The sequence below is a fragment of the Gasterosteus aculeatus genome, chromosome Y (assembly GCF_964276395.1).
Source record: "Gasterosteus aculeatus chromosome Y, fGasAcu3.hap1.1, whole genome shotgun sequence".
Classification (NCBI taxonomy): Eukaryota; Metazoa; Chordata; class Actinopteri; order Perciformes; family Gasterosteidae; genus Gasterosteus; species Gasterosteus aculeatus.
The window spans coordinates 2,073,918-2,097,024 of record NC_135709.1 but is presented as its reverse complement, the minus strand read 5'-3'; the positions used below and the strand labels follow the sequence as shown (position 1 = coordinate 2,097,024).

Sequence of the window (23,107 nt, the reverse complement as noted above, 5' to 3'; positions counted from 1 at the left end):
ACACCCAGCTGATTAAAAACCATGAGAAAAAAGTGTAAGATGGTAAATGGGCCGTTCTCCTTTCTAGTCTTCTCCCTCCTCAAAGCTCTTTAACACTACGTGTCATCATTCACCCATTCAGTGCTGACAGGAGCTACTCAGTGCCACCGTCCCATCAGTAGCTACCATTCATACATTCACACACCATCTAGTAGCTATTGGATGGATTTGAGGTGCCCAAGGACACACCGATATTCTGGTGCGCAGTTTAAAAATGAGTATGTGCTGTTACTGACTCCCATTTGTAGCGCTGTTAGGAGCACGTAGGGAGGAGGTCAGGGTGGATGGACGGCTCCAACAATGGTCCCAGAGTCGGCCCGTAACAAACCCTTCAGCACTTTAAAGCTCCAATACTGACATAATAATAATAATTATTATTATGGACAACTTTCAGAAACAAATAGAGGCGGTCTATTATTTTCCGTTCTTGCGATGGCGCCATAAAATATGAAAGCGTAATTGGAAACCTTAATAATTGGTTGTAATAAAAGGTTTATTATTAGTACAGCCCCAAAAACAAAGACAGATGACTAAGGATTCTAAGCTACAGTCTCTATAAGTTGATTTCCTTATAGCAAGGGTATAGCTTCCATGAAGTCAGATATTACTATTTGTATTGCTTTAAAGTAGCTTTTGGATGATTATCATACATAGAAAAATCAGAATATGCCCCTTAATTGATATTATTTAGATATGTCAATATGAGTTCATTTGGAGTAAGATAGAATGCAGTGCTTCATAAAGCATTTTTGTTTGTTGGTTTTCTTAGATTATTGACTATTTAATAGCCTTGATTTCTGTAAATGAGCTCATATAAAACTATCAGCAAATAAATATCAGTTGATACGTAACTGGTTAGTAAATAAGGCACCAGAAAAAAACAGGCTATCACCCCTATAAAACAAGGAGATACAAGGCTAAACATTTAAGTTTAAGTCATTTAGGTCTTGGCGCAGTGTGTGGACAGTAATGGTGGAAGGTTTACTTTGATACAGTGAAGCGGAACGACCTTCGAACGGTGTGAAGCATTGTCATATATTTGAAAGATCAAACCCAGTAGCAGAGACACACTGCAGACTGGGGACATGACCACAGGACCTGCAAGCCACCAAACATCATCAAACAGGCCTTTCCAAGCTGCCCCATTGAGGGAATGTCCCCCGAGGGAACGTGATCTCCAAAACCTGCTCGTAAAAATGTACACGAAAATCTTGAACGTATAAATTGGTAACAATACATAGGAACTGGCGGTGGTTAACCACGCCCCTTGAGTGAACAACATGACGGACCATGGCGGATTCCTGAGTGAACGTCTCTCCGCCATGTTGGATTTTTTGAGGGGGTTAGGGTTAGTATTCTACTCTTACAAGTTAACATTGATTTCTATGTTAACACGTTCACATGGTTAGACTTCACAAAGTGTGTTTACGGGGCGCAGGTCACCGTTCACTTTGAACAGGGTGACGTCATCAGTTGCAGTCCGTATTTATTCCGTATGTATCACTACGAATTTGTATGTTCGAGATTTTCGTATACATTTTTACGAACAGGTTTTGGAGATCAGGCTGCCCGAGGGGACCGAACACAAAGTATTCTTAACCGACCATGTTGAGAAGAACAGTAATTCGACAGGACTGACAAGCCAAGCGCATCTGCAAGCTTAGTAAGCTGCTTTTTGTCCATCACTGAATGAATGAAAGCCATGACCGGACATGAGAATTAAAGGCCAGGAGCAGCAGGTAACAGAGGTCCCTTTTTTACAAGCCCAAGGGCGAGCGACCTCGCTGCGTGTGTGTGTCTGTCAGAATTTTTGGTATTACAGACCTTTTGTAACTACCTTGTTCAATTTGAAGGAACAACAAATAAAGACAACATGATTTCCTTTTTAGCCTATTATGCTCATTTTCTCTTACTATGTTGTCCATTGCTTGCGATTTAATTTTTAGCGGGATGCACTAAAACAAAAATAATACTGCTGACAAGTGACAATTATTTTAGAAACCGTTGTTTAATTGTTAATGTTATTTTAAACACAAAACTACACAAATTTGATCATGCATGTGTTTTACTAGGCGTTAGTTCAACTAAATGTTGCTGAACTATATTCCTTGAATGGCAAATTATTTGTCATTAAGACATTTTTACTCCTTTTATTGTGTGTGTTTATTTTAGCAACACGTTTTAGAGCCACCAGCACTCCTTATTGATGTAAAGGTAAAAGGTTTATTGACTACCTACATGAATGTCGGCGTAAATGGCAATTCAATTTCATAGATATTTCATATCAAGTACATCACTCTGCCCATGACAAAAGATACTTATTAAGAAAGATATATTAGTTGGGTGTATTATTACTGTCCCCCTGGGTGCCTCTCTGCCCCCATGCCTCCTGCTTCCATCTGTCTGTGATTACCGCTCATTCAACTCACTTCCTCCAGGCCGCTTGTTTTAATCTTTGTGCGATGGGCGGCCGCTCTACCGCACAGTCCGGCGAAAGGCCCTTTGAGTCATTGCATTATAACGTCACACATCCCCAAATTGACTCTAAACTCGATTTGAAGAGTTGGCGGCCCTGCCCTACCTGCAAAGCTTGTTGCGGTGGACTTGACCCACCTGAAGAACATCACAGGACCCGCGCTGGACCCCTTTCATTTAAGTGAAAATGGGACTGTGCATCCTGCAACACGTTGCAGCATGCACTCCGCATGCTCATAGTAAAAGTTTTCTGTTTGTGGAGAGCCCAGCTGAGGGTGTCCATGCATCAGGAGTTAGTCATTTACCAGTTCTACATGGCAATTACCCTGCTCTCTGTGCGTCCATCACTGTGAGGTTGGTACGCACCACAACAGGACAGGAGCAGAATAGAATGGACAATCAACAGTGCAAAGAAAGTAAGGTTATGCCTTTAAGTTTTGGAGAGGCCAGTAATTAATAGGCCAGTCGCCCTGACGTCTGTCGTTATAACATCCTTTGAGGGGCTGGTTTGGACCCCCCCTGTAGATCCTCCCAGCGACCCCGCTGGAGCCCCTGCAGTTTGCCTACCAGCAAACAGGCCGGTGAATGATGCAGTCCACATGGGACTGCGTCACATGCTGCATCGCCTCGACTCAGGGACATATGCGACGGTTCGGTTTGAGGACCTCAGCTCTGTGTTCACAAAGCCTCTACTGACTGTCTGTCAGTGGATCACCCACCCGCGGACAGACGGGACCATCAGCACAAGGGCTTTCCTGCGCTTGATGCCTCAAACACACACCCAGGTACACAAACGCTGCTGCAGGTGAACCTTTACATGCTTCTGATGAGCCATCGCACAAACACGCACACGCACGCTGACCTGTTTTGCATACTCCCCAAGGATTTGAAGACATTAATATAGATAAAAGGAGAAAAAACAAAGGTGTTTACTTGGATTCAGAGAGGGAGCGAGAGAGAGAGAAGGGGGAGGGGGGTATTGCTCAGTAATCTGCTCTTGGGATCCTTGGGGAAGTAGTATTGCAATACCTGATTATCGCTGAGCCCAGAGCTTCAACAAGAAAGAGAATTCTCCAAGGACAGATTGAAACTCTTTCTCCCACTGTCTCCATCTTTCCATTTCTCCATTCTCCTTTTTGCTTCTTATCGCCTTTCCTATCATGCTGCAAACGCACACACACACACACACACACACACACACACACACACACACATTGTGTTCTACCTGTCCTCGACGCACACCTTCCCTTATGCCCGGTTTCTCTCAATCAGTTCATCCTCTCTCCCTCTCCCTCGCTCTCATTTTTGGGATATACGTTTCCATGCTTGTGTCATACTACATCGTTTAGCTGATCGACTTATTGTGTGCTATTCACCTTTTAAAATTCACTTTACCTCAGATTCCATTTGCCACCCGATGCCGCGCCTCGTACCTCTAAGAGTTCCAAAGCCGTGTGTGCAGAGAGATTGCATTGTGTCCCTTTAGGTGACTGGCAGCTACTCAGAAGACTGTTCCACTACACTCAATCCCCTAAAGTCATTGGTAAAAGGGCCTCTACGCTGATTAGAGAATCATACGCCATAACATAAGTCAGCCATCCAGTTGTTTTACCACAGGAGCCGCTGTGTGGAGGGAACAGACAGTGGAGCAGCTATTAACTAGAGGAACAGGTGGTCGCTGCATATGCTGGTGAGCATCTGTTTATGTGGGTGGGGAGCGCCGCCCGTCATTGCAATATGTGCCGCTGTATGTGTTTTATGAACCCAGCTGCATGCACCTTTCAATAGTCCAAAGGGATTCCACTGACAATCACCAAGAGCGGCCCCCCGCATCTTCTCCACAAAAACGGAGTGGAGCGCTGCAGAGCTAATGTTAGCTGTGCATCAGGCGACTACCAGCCTGAATCCACAGTGTAAAAGCACTGCAAGCAGGACTCATGGGGCCAGAGCTACGTCCGTAACGCGTTATTAAAAATACTATTATTATTATTGTTATTTGCACTTTTGGAAATCAAGTATGGTTGTTTAAATTCCCAGAATAATTTAGTAATCGATGCAAAAACTGACCTTGAATTATTGTATTTTAAAGGTTGAATAGTTTTTGTCAACAATAGTAAACTTTGTAGTGTAGTAATAGTATACATTTTGGATTATGTAGTAGGCTACTAATCTATATGTGCATTGTGTCACCATCATCCTTCCAGCAGATTGGTCCTGAACCGATCCAGGAACCCAGGAGCCGGACACTCATCCCCGGCGCCTTCTGGGGACTTTGTTTTCTGCGTGCGCTGCTTGTGGTTTACATGCACCTTAAGTTCAGAGACGACGTGTTTCACAAGTAGCCAGATCACGAGTTCCTCTTGAACCAATAGACAACAGAGCCGGCCGCTTTCAGAAGACATTTTGGTCAATTCAGTGTCTTTTTGCCGGCCACCGGGGGCCATTTATCTGCGTTCCACCAAAGCCGGCTCCAAGTGGTTGGTCACATACCAAAATGTTGTCTTCTCATCTATTTAACTCCCAATAATCCACTTTTTATTGAGAGATTACTTCAAACTTTTCGAAAAGCAGTGCATGTGTCCAACCCATTCCAAAGGAGGCCATTTTCCTCTATTCTGCTCAAACACTCACTCCTTGGGGTGTATTGATTTTCCGGTGCTCTGGCTGCGCTCGGCAAGTCTGCTCTCTCTCCCTTTGCTCTTGGATTTCATTGTGCAACAGACCCATTTTCAAGTAAACATCATGACCCTGAATGGCAGAAGGAGGCTCAACCACTTCTGCCCCACAAAACTTTATTTAGAAAAAAAAAAGTAATTATCTTTCTACTGCTAGCTCAAACCGAGATGGTAACCACTGCAATATAGATATAGATCTATCTATATCTATATATATATACACATATATTTAAATATATATACTGTATATACATATATTTATATATATATATAAACACATATATTTATATATATATATATATATAGATATATATCTATATACACATATATATATACACATATTTATATATATATATATATACACACACATATAAACACATATATTTATATATATATAATTTTTATTACTCTCATTTTATTACATATGTTGTTATAAAAGCCTTGAAACCAAAAATTCATGCTCTTAAATTGGATAACAACGCTTTTGAATAAATCCTGCTGAATGAATACAGTGATGACACCACTCCACACAGGTGGAATATAATATATATGAAAAATATAATAAATATCTTTTTCATATAAATAAGACTTTTGTACAATCAGAGGCAACAATTTGACCTTGTAGAAGTATTATTCAGCATTTGGTGGTTTTATTCTGATACATATCAACTGAATTATAGTAAATAATTGTATAATAATAATAAGTGCAAATTGAATAGAGCAAAGGCTGTTCGGAGAGGAGTCCCTCTACTAAACTCATTTTGAAAATATGATGAGCATCATCACTCTGTCCTCCACTCTCTCATAATCCTCACCCTCTTGAAATAGACAGGCCCAAGCAACCATGAAGGTATTCTGTCTGCAGTACATTGAAAGATGGGTGCTGAGCATATCCGGGGAAGCCAAGCGCACCCAATATTCCAACGCCTCTTTGAAACCAGGCTGTGCAAAGAGACTGGAAGGATTTGAAGGGAGGGAGCGTTTGCTGGGGAGCCTTTGGGCAACGGCAAGCTGCTGCAGGCCTCAGATGGAAGTTTGTCACATCGTAGATAATATCCCTGAAGCAAAAGGCAAGTGTCTGTCTGCAAAAACACATTTGCCCACGTGGAGCTCTCCACCTTTCAGCCCATCTCTCTGAAGCGCTGCAGTGGGATGAGATCAGCTGCTTCCTGTTTTTAGCCTCCTGCACTCAAGTTATTATGAATAAATTCAAACTTCTTACAAATTTGGCAACCTTATGTATTTACTTTGGGATTTGGAAAAATCTTTATTTTGCTATTACTGCAATACTATTTCATGCACCAGCTGCTCCAAAACATGCCTGTGTAGAAAATAATTCCAATTAATCCGTCAATCCGTGTGTTGAATATGTAATCAAGTGTTTAGTGTTTGTATACATCCTGAATTGTATCCCGCATAATCTACATTTACATAAATGTGGAATCTCACAAAGCTGCTGTGGGATCAGCGGCGGCTCCGCCAGCCTGCTGGTTTCCCTGTGACCTCCAAAGATAACCTGTTCCCCCCAGGAACCGTTGGTGCCTGTGGCCTGAGCCCATTTAGCCCGAGGGCCACAGCGGTAAATCTTCCTGCTGCCTGCAGGACTCCGGTCAGCGCGCTGCGTATCACTGAGACCCAACATGACAGATTCAAGGAGCCGGAGGAAACGCTGAGTGAGACACATGGAGACGCTGTTAAAGCCGGTGTTCCATTGTTCCTGCAGTGTGTGCCATGCAGCATCGCTCCAGCAGAATAAGAGTCGTGAAAGTAGTGTCAACGCGCCTGCAGAGGGGATTGACGAGCAGATGCTCCCACTGCTCCTGCTGTTTGTCATGTTGTATTAAAGTGCGTGACATCGATAAATCTCTGTCCGGTTCCTTCTGCCAGTAATAGATACTAGGAAACAGAGAATAAGCCAACAGTAAAGTCGGTTCCTAAAATCTCTTGCATTGGTTGTTCTTCATCAACTTCCTGTCCAAGAAAACAGCACTGCTGACCCGGCCAAAATAAAGGTTTTATGACTTTCTTAAATCTTTCTGATCTAAATTGACAAACATCTAGACATCTACCTTGTGTACTGAGGTGGTCTGCTCAGTGTTGCCAGTTGGTTTTGTACTGACCATCGAACAACAGAACCCAGGTTGTAGAATCAGCCCCGAAGGTACCGACCATCAAGGGATGCCGGCACCTTCGGGCTGATTCTACAACCTGGGTTCTGTCGTTCTGGTCTCGGCTTGACCCTTTTTGTACTTTTGCATTCCATCATGTTTTTGTACTGAACCTCGCTTGTCTGCGACCACGTGTGAGAATAAACCACCTGTACCTTTTAATACGTCCGTCTCCCGAGCCGTGCACTTCAGTCCTCCATTTGCAATCCTGGACAAAATCCACATCAAACAAGGCTAAATCAATCTAAATCAAGCTTCTGCCCAAAGAAGGAGCTTAAGCAGCCTTAAGCTTAAGACCCCCCTACACCACGGGTAATTTAATAATGATAATAATACATTTAATTTGTAATGCACTTTATATTTAAGAAAATCCCAAAGTGCTACATGATAAAACAGGTAAAACGAGTTCTCTCCTAAAAAGGTGGGTTTTTAGGCCATGTTTAAAAGCATCCACAGTCTGTGGTGTCCTCAGCTGGTCAGGGGGAGCATTCCACAGACTGGGAGCAGCTGAGCATAAAGCCCGATCTCCCATTGTACGGAGCTTTGTCCTGGGAGGTTTCAAAAGATGTGCTGAGGCAGATCGGAGGGTACGTGTTGAGGTCTGTGGGGTGACGAGTTCCTTGAGGTAGGGGGGGGGGGGGAGCTTCACCATAGATGCACTGGTGGGTAAGGTGGGAGACCTTGTACTCAACCCTGAGTGAGACAGGAAGCCAGTGGAGTGATTTGAGGATGGGGGTGATGTGCTCGTGTTTGCGCACCCTCAACACGATCCTAGCACTACTGCAATTTCTGGAGGCTTTTCTCAGGGATCCCGATGAGGTCCGCATTGCAATAGTCCAGCCTGGAGGAGACAAAAGCGTGGACGAGCTTTTCCGCATCTGCATCTACAATTTATCTCTCAGCATTACGCTATCAGCTGATATTGGCGGTGTCCACATTTAAACCACCAACTAAACCGGCACAGTGTCTCTAAACCAATCAAACTTTTGACAACACCGGGTTCTCTCCGGTGTTGTCAGATGTCATTTCACCTCGAACGGGATTCGTTCCTCCTCCACCCGGGCACCTCCAGCCAGCTTCCTTCTTCACCACCACCAGCGTCTGGACTCCAGGTGGGATTTTGATTCCCTTGATTATCCTGGTTCAAGATCGCCAAAGATTTGGCACTATTTCAATGTTATACAGGTATAATAACCCTATTGTCAATTCGGAAGGAGTCTCTTCTGATTGAAATGTAGTCACAGCATTTGAAGAGAACAGTGCAGTGTTGTATGCTGAGCGACCACACCAGCACCTGTGAACCTCTCGCTTTGGGCTCAGCGCTTTCATTCAGCAGCACGTGTAAAAGAAGAAAGATATGGGTAGTAAAATAAATTTGACAAAACGCAAGGTGACATGGAGGAAAAACCCTTTGAGGTAACTCAGTCAGCGGCTCGGAGGAAGCGGCTCCTCAGCATCAGCAAGCACGTCTGTTGACACGAGGCAGCCGTTGATAAGCCGTCCGTGAGCCACTCTGAGCTTGTTATAGAACATAACATGTTGGAAAGCAGCTTCGTTAGACTGTCACTTACCCAGACAGCTTGACAGAGACTTCGTTCCACTCCACAGGGACACTTGCAATCGAGGGCCGTCTGCCCAGAGCAGCCAGATAAAAGGGCATAAAAAAACCCCCACAGCCTGACACGTCCTCCAAAAGACTGTTCACAAGCGGGAATGAAAGTGGTCACGGATGATCGACGCTTAAGAATGAGGCATAACGATGAGCATGACAGACCTTTCAAGTTGACAATCAGCAATCCACCATGAATGAGTAGACTGTACCAATACTGCAATGACTAAGGCCTTCTCTGCTGGCAAAAACATCAGCAGAATATGAATATCATTTGGATATTTTCTTTCCCACAAAAATGTATTAAATTACTTCCGATACTCTATTCTCTTCTTTCCTTAGCTTTACTTAGATCTAACCCACTGTGTCATGAAGTGTTCTTTTCGTGGCGAGCCAAATGGACAATGGCCGCTTTGCTCCAGTGTGGCAACATTTTGGCTTTAAGCTGAACGGAGAGGAGAGTAAATTAACGTGAACGACAAGGGCCGACGCAACTAACCTAAAACACCACCATCGCCGTCGCCAACTATCGGTTCCGCCGGACTGCGGGCCTCTTTGGCCCGGGAGGGCCGGCCGGTTGGTAGCGGGACCGAGTCTCTTCCAGCAGCCACAGAGAGCGTCGCCCTGCCGGCGGTTGAAAAGCAGGGAAACCCCCAATGGTTTGTTAGAGAAAGAGGAGACAAAGGTCTCCCCTACCAACCGGCATCATGACGGGCTGCAGCTTTGAGAAGCGCCTGCCGCTACTTTGGGCAAAGCAGGACGATAAAATTGCCGACGGGTGTCTCTGGCTTACGGGTCCTAAATTCGTTCGGAAACACATAAACTCCGTTTGACATTGGAAAATAAAAGCTGTAAAGATACACATTACTATGCTTTCATAAAGATCTTCTCTCCCAAACCAAACCCAAGAGAACATAAAAAGGCATGTCTAGTTAGCCGCTAGCCGCCGGCCATGTGGAGAGCAGATGAGAGGCCGCTCAATGGGACCAAACCTCACCCGTAGGAGTCAAGAGAGATGTGACGGGGAGTTTGAAGCTATTTCTATTATTATAATTACTAGGTTGCTTTTGTGCTTCTCCACTCGTCTGCAAACCTAATGTATACATCTGCGTACAATGTAAATGTCTGATCGAATATCAAGCTTCAGCTGCCCAAAGGAGAAGCAGAAACATCCGGATGCCCTCATGGCGTCTGGCTCAGCTGATGGTTGCGGTATTTATGGGCAGAATGTACATTTTGAACATTGATACCACAGTGCATCATTTTCATTTAATTGTGTGACGGCCAAACCGTGATTCATTTTGCATCCTAATCTTGCTCCTTAGATTTTGGTACAGCCCTTGTAGCCCATCCATGCTTAGTTACCATGCAATGTTACCTTGAGAAGACACCTGATACTAAATTTGTCATTTCCTGCAGCCCCCAGAGGATAATTCTATTGGGCTGACAACCCGCAATAGTCTTCTCAAAGGCTCACTGAAGGACTGTAGCTGTGGGCGGCACCTGTGGTGTTGTAATTCCGTCTCAGAGAAAGACGTTGTGGGACTGCAGCACGGTGAGTGACAGTGACAACTTCACTTAGTATTGGATTCCATGCTGGACACGTCGTGAGTGAAATGTGAACGGGCTTCGTCGTGCAGCCTTCCAGAGAAAGGGATCCTTTGCAAACGAAGACGTGCATGCAGACAGGCAACGACTGGAGGAGCATGAAAACGCTCATTTAAAAGTGTGCCATTTTACAAAGGACCACATTTCCACAGAGCGCACACACACACACACACACACGTAGCTCCTAAGACATTTCTTGCTTATGGAATGTGACAAGTGCATGCATGAGTGGCTGATTTACAACCTTGCACTTTACCGCGTTGGGGATTTAGAAGAGGCGCATGTGTCATGTCTTGTGCATGAGTTGTTCACATTTCAGTTGATATGTACTATATGTCAGGTCAATCCCACAAAGCACTGCACCATGTCTCTGTGGTACGGGAAGTCCATTATGAATCTCCCGTAGGTGAGTGTTCATGTGTGAAGTGACAGCAATGAGCTTAGTCATCGTCTTGGATAAAGCAGCTCTCCTTGGACCCCCGAGAGCTCTGAAGTCTGCTCATTTCAGTCCTAGTGCCTGTGGCCCCATGACATGTTTAACATGGACCACTGAAAAGAACATGAATTCATGAAGTTTAACATTTAATTCAAGTCCTCTGTGAAATTCAAATCAAATATCCACACAATGCAATAAGCCACTGGCTGGTGGAACAGGCTGGTAAAATATAGAACAGTACAATACTAGTTTTCACAAATATACGGAATGTTATTCATGCTGTGTTCACGCGACGTCTATTTTTCTATAAACTCATAGATCAATTCACGCCATCAATATGTATACGTTCAAGGATTTAAGATAATTAATTCATGTTCTAACGGAACCAAAATGTTCTGTAGTCGGCTACACAGCAGCTCACAATTGTCCACATGTCGTCCCAGGCTGAGAAAGGACAAGAACCAAATGGATTCGTTTCATATATAAAGACCATGTCCCAGCAAGAACTGTGAAAAAGCCGACTGTTTTCTCAACCTGGGCCAATATCCATCCATCCATCCATTGTCAAACCGCTTATGCTGCACACAGGGTCGCAGGGGGGCTGGAGTCCATCCCAGCCAACTTTGGGCGATAGGCAGGGTACATCCTGGATTGGTCGCCAGCCAATATAACGCTGGTAAATACAGGATTACTCACACAGACAATACGAGAAAAATGATATGCTTTTAGAACATCAAAGCATGTGAACGCGTTATGGTGGATTCTCCTTTTTGATTACGCTTATAGTTGGGGCTGGCTCAGGCTAGCCTGGACCAGCCCTTAGATAAGCTGCTGTAGGTCTAGACTGCTGAGGGACTTCCTAGGACACACTGACTTCCTCTTTCTTCTTCTAGAAGCATTCACATCCCAAAGCACATCACTAATACAGCCTGTCCCACCACAAAGTATTTGGGCTTTCTAGACTCACAGGTTTCCATGGATCATGGTATCATATGGATCCTGGTCCCGCCTCCTGCCATGGTCCTGCGAACACCAGCTACTACTACTTTTAGAAAGGGTCCTTCGGTTATTAAAACTGAATACATTTAATTATCTTTATTCAAAGTATTCACTATCTCTGGCGATCAGATTTAAATGAATCAATAGTTCTATACAGGTGAAGGTAAGTAGCTTCTATCGGACCATTCATCACAAAACTCGCTGAGAGCGACTAAAACAGCACAGGAAATACTTCTACTATAATACTGTAAAGTCTGAGCTTTATAGAATTGCAGCCTGAAGACATCCGGCTGTCATCTGAAGAAATTGACATTTCTGGAATTGCGAGCGTCACACATCTGACAGTGGATTTGTCGGTACATCATCACACCTTTCCTGTATCGTGTGAGTGCAAACGCCCAGGGAGGGAGCGAAGGTCTTTAACATTCACAGGGACAGAAATCGCTCTTGATTTAATATGTAACCCTTTTCTCCCGAGGGATAATCTGTCTGCTTTGAATGTCATCCTGCATCAGTAGCTTTTCTCCTCCCCATCTCTAAATTGCATTATGTTGCATTATCCGCAGGCATCTTCGAGTGAACCTGGCAAGGATGTCCAGAGCACAGAGCCAAAAATCTACAAACACCCCCGTGCACCTACGGGATACAGTGTCCTGGCAGCATCGACGGACTGATGTCAGTGACGTAATTCGTACACAGAAGCTATATTGGCCGGCAGAGTCCTCGGCATCAGATCTCACACTGCTGTCATGCATCTGTAATCACACACCAGACAAGTAACTTGAGCTATAGACACGCATGAACACTGTGTCTGAAGCATGGATCAACTCGCATTGACTGATAAAAGGACAACTTGGAAAGAAACAAATGCAAAACACAGAATAAGGAGACAGATCCTCTCCAGATACACACTAAAGTAATAATGGTCTCCAGGAATAAAAAATAATAACAATGCTCGAGCTGTTCATTGGGTTTCTCACATCTAAAAAGCCCTGCAGTGTGAACGTGAAGGGCTGAGAACAAATCTGTCAAAATATGCAGTGTTTATACCCTAAATATCTTCCTCACGCCTCCAGAAGGGACAGGACTCATTTGTGCTAAAACCCAGCCTGAAACTGCAGTTGTCTCTGTTGTTTCCTCCAAAGCTGGTCTGCAAACTGAAGTATTCTGGGGGGGGTCAGTTGTGGCTGAAGGCCGCACGCTCAAAGGCCGCTCCTGTTTGCGGTGACTCACACTTTCTCAGAACCCTTTTTCATTACCTGTGTTCAACGGCCACTGACTTATTACCCGTAGCCCGTCCCGCATTGCTGAAGTGGGTCGGTACCACTCGCTGCCATCTGTCTCCTGTGGCCCGACTCGCTTCGCTGACTATCCACCTCGCAGCCGATTTTTGGATTAGCTGCGTGGTTACGGCTTGGGTATATCTATGTATGATGTATCTATGTATATGGTAATTAAGGGGAGAATGATGAGTCATGGAACATGAGAAGAGTGGGTGAGTTCATTTGCTGTGATTGCAGTTGCACATCCTGTCTTTGCTTCAACAAGACATCGATGGGAAATATTCAACATGAGTTCTTGTCATGATTATCCTGGTAAAAATAACTGCAAATAAAAAATAATAAAAATAAAAACTCCATAATCATTCAAACGTGCTTGAAACCTATAAATGGCTCTAACAACAAAGTGGAATCAAACCTCTTTTCTGTGGAAAAACCAACAATTTTAAATAAAATCAAAATAAGGTCGCCCTTCAAACTGAATAATTAAACAATTACTTTGTATCTCTGCTCTTTCTTTCCATAAAGAAGTTCCCGATTAGCCTGATAATGGAAATAAACCAGGATGAAATTATCGGTCGAGACTTTTTGTGTCGTTTCCTCAACATTCAACTTTTACATTTTTCTTCATATAAGAACATTTAGGCAACCATTTACGTAGCGGCTGAGTCGCCCTTCACTACAGTTTACGTTTTCTCTGCTGCCCAGCTTACGTTTATTCTTATCCAAAGTTGCTTGGTGTCAGCGACGACGCATAAACACATCAGCCTGTGGCCGATAACGTAACCTGGCACCAGCTCGGGGCGCTGAGCCGAGGACTGTGCCAAGCACTCCGACAACTGCATTCACTCCCCCGCCGTAACCCCAGAGCCGTGCACATTCTATTAGCGCCTCTGATCACTTGAGTACACCATCAGTCTGCCGCCCGCCATGCTAATGTGTGCTTTGTACACACACACAAGCTCTCAGCACGACGAGCGGCTGCTCCTGGGACACTTGGGAAGATCCAAAGTGCTGCGTTAGAAGATGCTGATGGTGGTGTACATCAGCGCATAAAGTTGTGCATTCAAGTTTGCACACCGTCATTGGTTTACGTCTCGCCTTTCACCTAATGGAGGACGATTAAGTCTTCTCTTCGTCTCTTCCATCTGATGCCGAATCAGTGGGACAACACCACTCGTGGAGAGACAGAGTGACACCAACAGCTGGCTAGGTTCACGTACTGTATGTCACTTTATTACCCGAGCAACTGATGAGGTGAAGTGTCTCAAAAGTAGTACCTTTCACCTGTTCAATTTAATGTCATGGTTTGCAATTTAAAACCTGTGTACAAAAATACATTTGAATTATGATTAAGAGGTTGATGCGTTGCATGGCCCTGCTGCTGTCTGTCTAATGAGTGAAATATTAATCCTAAAACAACACTATCCACAAAAGTACTGCTAAAGAAGTCTTTCTGTCACCATTTTACGAGTCTGACCGTCTGACGCCTCTCCCAAGTCGCTCACAACTGGAGTCCACTTTCTTTTTTCTACAGTAAGTGTTCAGAAAATGACAAAAAAAAACAGAACAAGGTTTGTTTGGAAAAGCATCTTTGCGGAAGCCTTGTCTTTTCTCTCTTCGTATATTACGTTGAAAATAAGATGCACTAACTCCATATGCTTATCTGGTATCTTAACAAGCACTTACCAAATTCTGATTATAATTAACAAGCTGATCTCGCTCGGACCTGAATTGTGTTGTTAGACAAACGATCCTATCCAATATCTGAATTTAGGTTAGACTCATAGACTCAGACGAAGAGGACAATGATTAATAATAATGAATTAATATTGGACACTAACTGTCAGTGGATGTGATGCCCTACAAGTGGACATCACTCCAAACTATATTTAGCATTGTGATTAACTACCAATAACCAGAAATGCTTGTGTTGGAACATGCCCTCTAATTTCTTATGACATTAAGCAGTTTCTACTTTATGTAATTATTTCATTAATCTATTGGTCAATTCACAATTAATCTGCAACAAAAACATTTAAATGCATTGAATGCACAATTTGATGCAATATATATATATAGCATATATGCCGAAAAGTTACTTTGATAAGAAGAAGTAGTTAGACTCACTCGCGCGACGCTCAGGCTACGGCAATGATGAAAGAGCTTTTATTGCGGTATTGGGAGGTGTTGAAGAGGGATATCTTGTTGTGAAAGGCTAGAAATGGGTTCCCAGATATGTTAACAGCGTTCATGGTCATTTTGGCAACGCTTCAACTAATGTTTAATCTCCGCGATAAACTGTGTCTACGATCACGATGGACAATTTTAACTTTCAGAATTAACAGTATTTAACACCGTAAAATCACCTGAATACACAATCATCTTTATTATAGATCTTTTATTTTCTTATTACAAATCTCAGGAATCAAGAATCACTGAACATTTATTGCCATAATATATCAGAGATACAAGGAATTTGAGTGTGCGGTTGGTGCGTAACAGCAGACAGTACGACAATGCACGACAAGACCACAGTGCACGAGGAATAAAATAAAATATAATGCTATAAACATTTAAAAATGAAAAAATAAAGTACACCAGCGAACAGGAAGTGACAAATGTGACAAGTGAAAGTGACGTGGGCAGAATGAAAGAAAGTTACCGGTGGAATGTCAGAGTCAGTCAGTGGGGGACCGGCTCTGTTGATGAGCCGACGGGAAGAAACTGTTGGTGTGGCGGGAGGTCTTAGTCCTGATGGACCTCAGCCTCCTGCCAGATGGAAGGGGCACAAACAGTTTATGTCCGGGGTGGGAGGGGTCGGCTACCATCTTTTTAGCTGCTTCAGAGACCTGGAAGCGAACAAGTCCTGCAGGGACGGCAGATTGCAGCCGATCACCCTCTCTGCAGAGCGGATGACCCGCTGAAGCCTGCCCTTGTCCTTGGCTGTGGCTGCAGCGTACCAGACGCTGATGGAGGAGCAGAGGATGGACTCCATGATGGCCGTGTAGAAGTGGACCATCATCGTCTTTGGCACGTTGAATTTCTTCAGCTGCCTCAGGAAGAACAACCTCTGCTGAGCCTTCTTGGTGATGAGCTGATGTTCAGCTCCCACTTGAAGTCCTGGGTGATGATGGAGCCCAGAAAACGGAAGGAATCCACAATAGTGACGGGGGAGTCACACAGGGTGATGGGGGAGGGTGGGGCTCTGTTCCGCCGGAAATCCACAACCATCTCCACTGTCTTCAGAGCGTTGAGCTCCAGGTTGTTCTGACTGCACCACGACACCAGATGGTCAGACTCCCACCTGTAGGCGGACTCGTTCCCACCAGAGATTAGTCCAATGAGGGTGGTGTCATCCGCGAACTTCAGGAGCTTGACGAACTGGTGGCTGGAGGTGCAGCTGTTGGTGTACAGGTAGAAGAGCAGAGGGGAAAGAACGCAGCCTTGGGGGGAACCGGTGCTGATGGTCCGGGAGGCTGAGACATGTTTCCCCAGCTTCACGTGCTGCTTCCTGTCAGACAGGAAGTCTGTGATCCACTTGCAGGTGGAGTCGGGCACGTGCAGCTGGGAGAGTTTGTCCTGCAGCAGAGACGGGATGATAGTGTTAAAAGCAGAGCTGAAGTCCACAAACAGGATCCTGGCGTAGGTTCCCGGGGAGTCCAGATGCTGGAGGATGTAGTGGAGGGCCATGTAGACAGCATCATCTACAGACCTGTTGGCCTGTTGGTCTTCAGGTGGGTCAAGACTAGCCGTTCAAAAAACTTCATGACTACAGAGGTCAGGGTGAAGGGCCTGTAGTCATTGAGTCCTGTGATCCTGGGCTTCTTGGGAACAGGGATGATGGTGGAGGCCTTGAAGCAGGCTGGTACGTGGCATGTCTCCAAGGAGGTGTTGAAGATGTCAGTGAACAGACAGCTGGTCGGCACAATGCTTCAGGGTGCAGGGAGAGACGGAGTGTGGCCTCTTCGTTAGCCACGATGCGTTGCGGCGGCCAGGTTTAGCTGTGTTATGCTCGTTGTCGCTAATGTGGCCTCCAAAGGCTGGTTGCAAAGGTCTGGTAGGCTCGCGTTTTGAAATCTCCACACTTATATGTGTTTCTTTTACCCAAGCTTCCAGCTCGCAGTGCCTCGTTCTCAAAGATGGAGGTGGAAGTACAGTTAGAGCTGTCGCGATATCAAATTTTAGTTGAAACGACATTATTTCAATTTTCAGACCATTTTATGCCACTGATTACATAATGACAATATAATAGCATAATAATACAAGTACGCTCTTTCAAAGAACGTTTGATCCTTCAGATAGTAGAATCGTAATGTGGAGAAATATATAGTAAATAAAGCAGGGCTGCAACAACGAATTGATAAAATCGGATTATCAAAAGTGTCGGCAACAAATTTCATTATCGATTTGTTGTGTCACGCGATTATTACATCCCTCAATGAGTTGCGAGATGCGCACGGAGCAAATCTTTTTTTAAAAGAGTCGACGTAGAGGAAACAGCAGCAGTTGTTGTGACTCACATGAGGCAGAGACGTCTGTTCGACCGAACACGCGTCTTTTACAAATTGTGTTTCAGGTGAGATTTTAGGTTAGTTGTGTTGCCTCTTTTCAGTGCCACTGTTTTACGACATACCGGCTCGTTCAGGTCTATTCGCTCTCTTCTCTCGTTCGCCTTGAAGCCAAAATGTTTCCCACAGCGGAGCTGAAGATTGCGGCTTCGTAACCAAGTCCATTTAGACTTGTTTGTCTTGATTGGCTCGACTGTAGATGTCACAAATAAGAACACTTCATAACACAGTGGGTTCTCGTCCTCTCTTCCCCTTTCGGTGTGTGTGTGTGTGTGTGTGTGGCTGCCTAAACCTCACTTGACAAAGAAAGCAGACGGAGGACAGCGCGATCGACGAAACTATAACGTTTAATATCGCAGCACCAAAAATGATCGCTCTAATTTTCATACATTGTGCGATAGGTTTAATCGCAATAATCGATATATTGACTTTACGGTTTGAAGACTGGCTTTTTTATGTGTTTGTACAAAGAAGTTATTTTGGTCACAGAAACAGTATTGACCACAGCACAGGCCTCTTATTTTATTTTATTTCTTTCTGGACATCACGTGACGGACAGGGCCATAGTAATTCCACTGTTAGTTCCCTTCTGGAGCACAATCTGCTGCTTGTTGTGGCCGTTTGTGGATTAATCCCACCACTCCACACCGCAGATGACCAACCGTTTCATGTCACAATTAATTCATTCTCCAACAATAAAAAGTTGAGGAAAACCCTTCGGCGTGCAGCTGAGAGCAGCAGCTATTTGGAATTTCGGCTCGGTTTTTGTCTGTTAATTTTTATCTGATTATCTAAACACAACCAACAGCTGATTTGACGAACAACTGAGTATAATTAGTGAATTTCTTCACGTGCAGCCCCCCCCCCCGCGGCGCGCTGACCTCTGATGTGCTCGTTGACCACGCTCTCCAGCCGGTCCAGCCGCTCCACGATCCGCAGCGTCTCCCCTCTACCGTCCTCCTCCAACTTTCTGCCCGCATCGCCGCCGCCGCCGCCCTCCGCCACTTTGGGCCCCCCGGTGGTCACGTAGTTGGTGATCCAGCCCACGTACAGCAGACACACGATGTTGGTCATCCCGCTCAGGATCACGCAGGTCGACACCAAAGTTTTGGTTCTCCTCGAGCACAGCATCGTGACGCCCCTCCATGGGCTTCCTGACGCGGACGCGCGCGCCAGCAGGTGGGTCTCGCGCGCCGCGTTCCGGATGTCACCTGAGCGCCTGAAGTCCCGCCGCGGGAGGCTCCCGGTGCTCCTCGCCGGCCTCGGGAACGAAGGTCCCGCTCGCGCTACTTGCCGACGGCGAAGCCAGGAACACGCAGCGCTCGCGCTCCTCTCACAGCCCAATGGGAGGGAGGGAGGGAGGGAGGGAGGGAGGGGGCGGGCTCTGCCTCCCTCTGCCGGCCCTCGTGCGGTGCGAGCGCACAGTGGGGGGGGGGGGGGGAGGGCGACGAGGTGATGGCAGAGAAACACGTTATGACACGTGCGCGTGCACAGGAAGTGTCAGCGCGTGATGAAGGTGCGTGCGCGCATGTGAGGACGGAGATGCGGTGCAGCAGGTAGGAGACCTGTGAGAGGCCGAGAAAGACACAAATATATGAATAATTAATATATGTGAATAAAACACGTTCTCAAAAAAGTGTATATAGATTACAATAAAGTCTAAACACAGATGGATTAGGATTATGTTTAGAATTTCAATCTCTAATTTACTATTTATATTTGGAATCGGAGCTTCTTCCCCTAAGCAGCCTCTGACCTCTGACCTCACACCTGTGCCACTTATTTTTTTTTTATAAGTGACACACAATATAGTCTATAGCTGCCCATCTTATTGTATACTCCACGCGTGAGGAGGGGTGGGTGGGCGCCGGGGAGGGGGCGGGCATCTGAGTATGCATGTAAGTCGTAACATGACTTTCCCGCTAGCAGGTGGTTGCCCCCAAAAGCCCCTCATCTGCATCACTTTACCTCTTCTTCTACGTCTTAAGATGTCACACACACACACACACACACACACATTTGGCCACCTGAGGTGCCTACCTGAAAGCTAAAGGAACTTCAGAGCTTCTCACCATCCACAGATGAATCTGGCCGTTAGAGCCTCTCGGCGGCTGCTTTCATCTTTGTCTTTCATCCACCGCTTTACCAAATCACACACACACTTGGGCAGATACACACGCACACACACGCACACACATATGCCCATGAATGAAAAACTCTCCATCCAAGAGCACGCTGGCAGTTTCTGCCGACTCATCTGAGACATAAATAATGCATTGGATCTGAAATATTAAATCTCTCAGTTCTATTCTGCTTTCAATCTGGTCCAACTCACTGTCAGTCTGTCTGTCTCACTTCCATCTTTCATTTCTCTCTAGCATTTGGCCAAAAAAGGAGGGAGTCCTTTTTTTTTTCAAATATGCAGCATGGGGAAAAACTTAATTTGAAAGGAGACCAATGCTCGATTGGAGGTTTAAAACTCGCTTCATGATTTAATATTAACAAAAGGGTTATTTTATATCTTATCCAGTCTGTACTGAAACACCGTATTCACCTTCTGGAAGTCTGTCTCTGCTAAACGATGCTGTCGATCTGTCACATCTCGTTTGTGAACCATAAGCGTTTAACATTTGTCTCTTTTTGTCCATTTGTGGGAAATGACCTGCACAGCAAACTTACAAGATTTCTGATGGGACTCCGATTGGATACATCATCCACTCCTCCGCCTGCATTACAGAACGCATCATTCCTCACCTTCTTTTCCCAGGGGATTTGATGGCAATGTTCGGTACTTTAGGAGGTCATCAACACCTGCAACTGCAAGAATATTTGTTACACCCGCTTCAAGAGACACCAGGTGGAAAGGGCCAACGCCTCTGGGTACCCAGGAGGCGTTGCTCTCGGTGGGCTGGAGGGAATCCAAACTGAGGAGGAACTAGAAGCTGTTGATTTTGTTAATGTTGTTGTCAGTGTGGATTTGGTGGATCTGGAGTCCAGCGCAATGGACTCCTGCTCTTTCTTCTTGAAGTCACGGCGACGGCAGAGAAGACTGTTGTGTTCAAAAATGAAGAAACGGCGGACGGACAGAGGCCAAGCGTAAAGGAGAGCTGCGACCTCGGCTGCGGATGTTGTTGATTTCTCTCCGTTCTTTGGTTTTTGATCGTTCCATTAAATGAGGTCAGTACTCACGGCTCTGAAACGAGGCCCGCCTGCCACCGTTTAGAGAAGGCTTGATTGTCAGCCCCACCCGGATTAAAATACCAAGGACTTGTTTCCGTATTTAGCAGAATGCGTGTTTGCTCCATGCTCTCAAAACACCCACATTGCATCCAAACAAGGGACTCACGCGAGCAAACGGTCACTTTTCCCCTCAGCAAATGAGCCCAAATCTGTTTCTGAACAAATTTGAGGCTGCAAATTTTGAATCCAGTTTGCGAAATTCTACAAGACCTAATTAAAAAGTTTGTCACAACTTTCAGTACACAGTGTCGGGCTCGTTATACCAGCAGCAGCGTGTAAAGCATATTTACATATAGCTCTTGAATTAAGGGATTGTTTTGACCAAACCAGAGTATAGAAAAATAAAAAGACTAATTACCTCAGACTTGTTTCTATGTTTAAAGTTTAAATGGTTAATTTGCTGTTTTTCAAAGAGGGAAGTTCATGGCAGTTTTTGTTTATTGTTTTGTAAGTAAATTATTAATAATTGTGAAAATGATTTTCTGATTTTAAAGGCCTACCTGTTTTGAGGAATGCTACATCAACCCTACCAATTGTAATGGATTATTTAAAATGAATTAAAATGAATAAAAGAAATCTCTGTTTCCTCTACAGACCAGAGTACTGGTTCTGTTCCAATGCGTGTTCTCCGAAATGTTAGGAAAGATTCTTTCCTTGTCCAAAGCCCCCATCGTACAAAGACAGGTTTCTTAAGGTTGAGAAACACCAGAGCAACACTGAATACCGCTGGAGAACAAAGGAAATAATATAAATATAAATAAATGACCTTGTGTATCTTAGCAACTGGCTCGGTGCAGAGGAGTGAGAAAATGTAAGGAATGGATAAAAAGTGGACATTAAAAATGAATAATGTCATTGTGTAACTGCACTGAAAGTGTTTCCTTAGACTGAGATTCAAGACCAAAAAGTCTTTTTTTTGTGCTAGATCACCTTACCTCACTGTAACACGGTGGAAACCCCTCGGCCAAGTTCGGGCCACCTGCTTTTATTTCTTCTGAAAGCTTTTGTTGTGTTTTTAAATCGAGTGAGTTCTTCACATTGCCGTCTCCAACGTCTCACCATATATTCATTAATGGCAAGTTTACGTGCAGCCGCTCTGTTTCCTTCTCCGACAGCCAGGTTGGTTGCCCGTAACATAAATGCTGCATCATATGCATTCCTACGTGTATTTTCCATGACGATTGTTTAATTAAATGATGTGCAACATTGCTGTTCTAAACACAATCGAATGTCTTCCCCGGCTTATTATCTCTAGCCGCACCGTTGTATAAGCCGCAGGGTTCAAAGGTGGGAAAAAAGTAGCGGCTTATAGTCCGGAATTTACGGTATGTATTAGGGCTGTCAACACAAACGCGTTAATCTATGCGATTAATGTGGCCGAGATTAATGCAACAAAATATTTTAGCATAGATAACGTACGTTTGTTTACCGTGGAAACAAAACGGTCGCTAGCTGCAGTCAGTTACATCAAGATGGAGAGAGCTTTTTGCATTGGAAGTAAAACAAACAGGTGCGACATACAGCGGAGAACTGTGCAAACACAAGGGGGGTGAGTTCGTATCCTTATGGTTGAAATACGCTTATTGTAAGTCGCTTTGGATAAAAGCGTCAGCTAAATGACATGTAATGTAATGTAAACGGACCACTTAAAGCACTGCTAGGCTAAGCTTGCTGCTAGTCTAAGCCAGAGGTCTTCAACAGGGGGTCGGCGGAGGTACTGCAGGGGGCCCTGAAAGTTTTTTTTTTTTTTTTTTTTTCACAAAATGAAACGTCTTCAGAATCAGAATTGTATTTATTGTCTTTAAATACACATTAACATGAATCCAACATATTGTAGCGGACGAATAAATTAATGGAGAAGACGTTGTCTTTCAGTCCTCAACGCACACATTCAGCTTCCCATAGCAGCTCTCTCACGCTGGGCACCGGTTCACTCACAGCTCCTTTCATGCAAATACGACAGCAAAGGCACCAGCCAATCAGATCGCGTTATGCTCACGTCTAAAG

At 44.8% G+C, this 23,107-nt stretch overlaps 1 protein-coding gene across 3 annotated transcripts in view; it reads right to left on the bottom strand.

Annotated features, from left to right (window-relative positions):
* LOC144382935 (polypeptide N-acetylgalactosaminyltransferase 18-like) overlaps positions 1-19,202 on the bottom strand; it is a 95,552-nt gene extending 76,350 nt beyond the window's left edge. For 2 of the 3 annotated variants that reach the window (XM_078097174.1, XM_078097175.1), the window contains exon 1: positions 18,742-19,196. In XM_078097174.1, the coding sequence (XP_077953300.1) occupies positions 18,742-18,991 (250 nt within the window). In that variant the 5' untranslated portion in view covers positions 18,992-19,196. Of the gene's footprint in view, positions 1-18,741 lie in introns of all 3 variants that reach the window. The other variant, XM_078097173.1, reaches the window with a different exon arrangement.
* Positions 19,203-23,107: the final 3,905 nt, after the last annotated feature.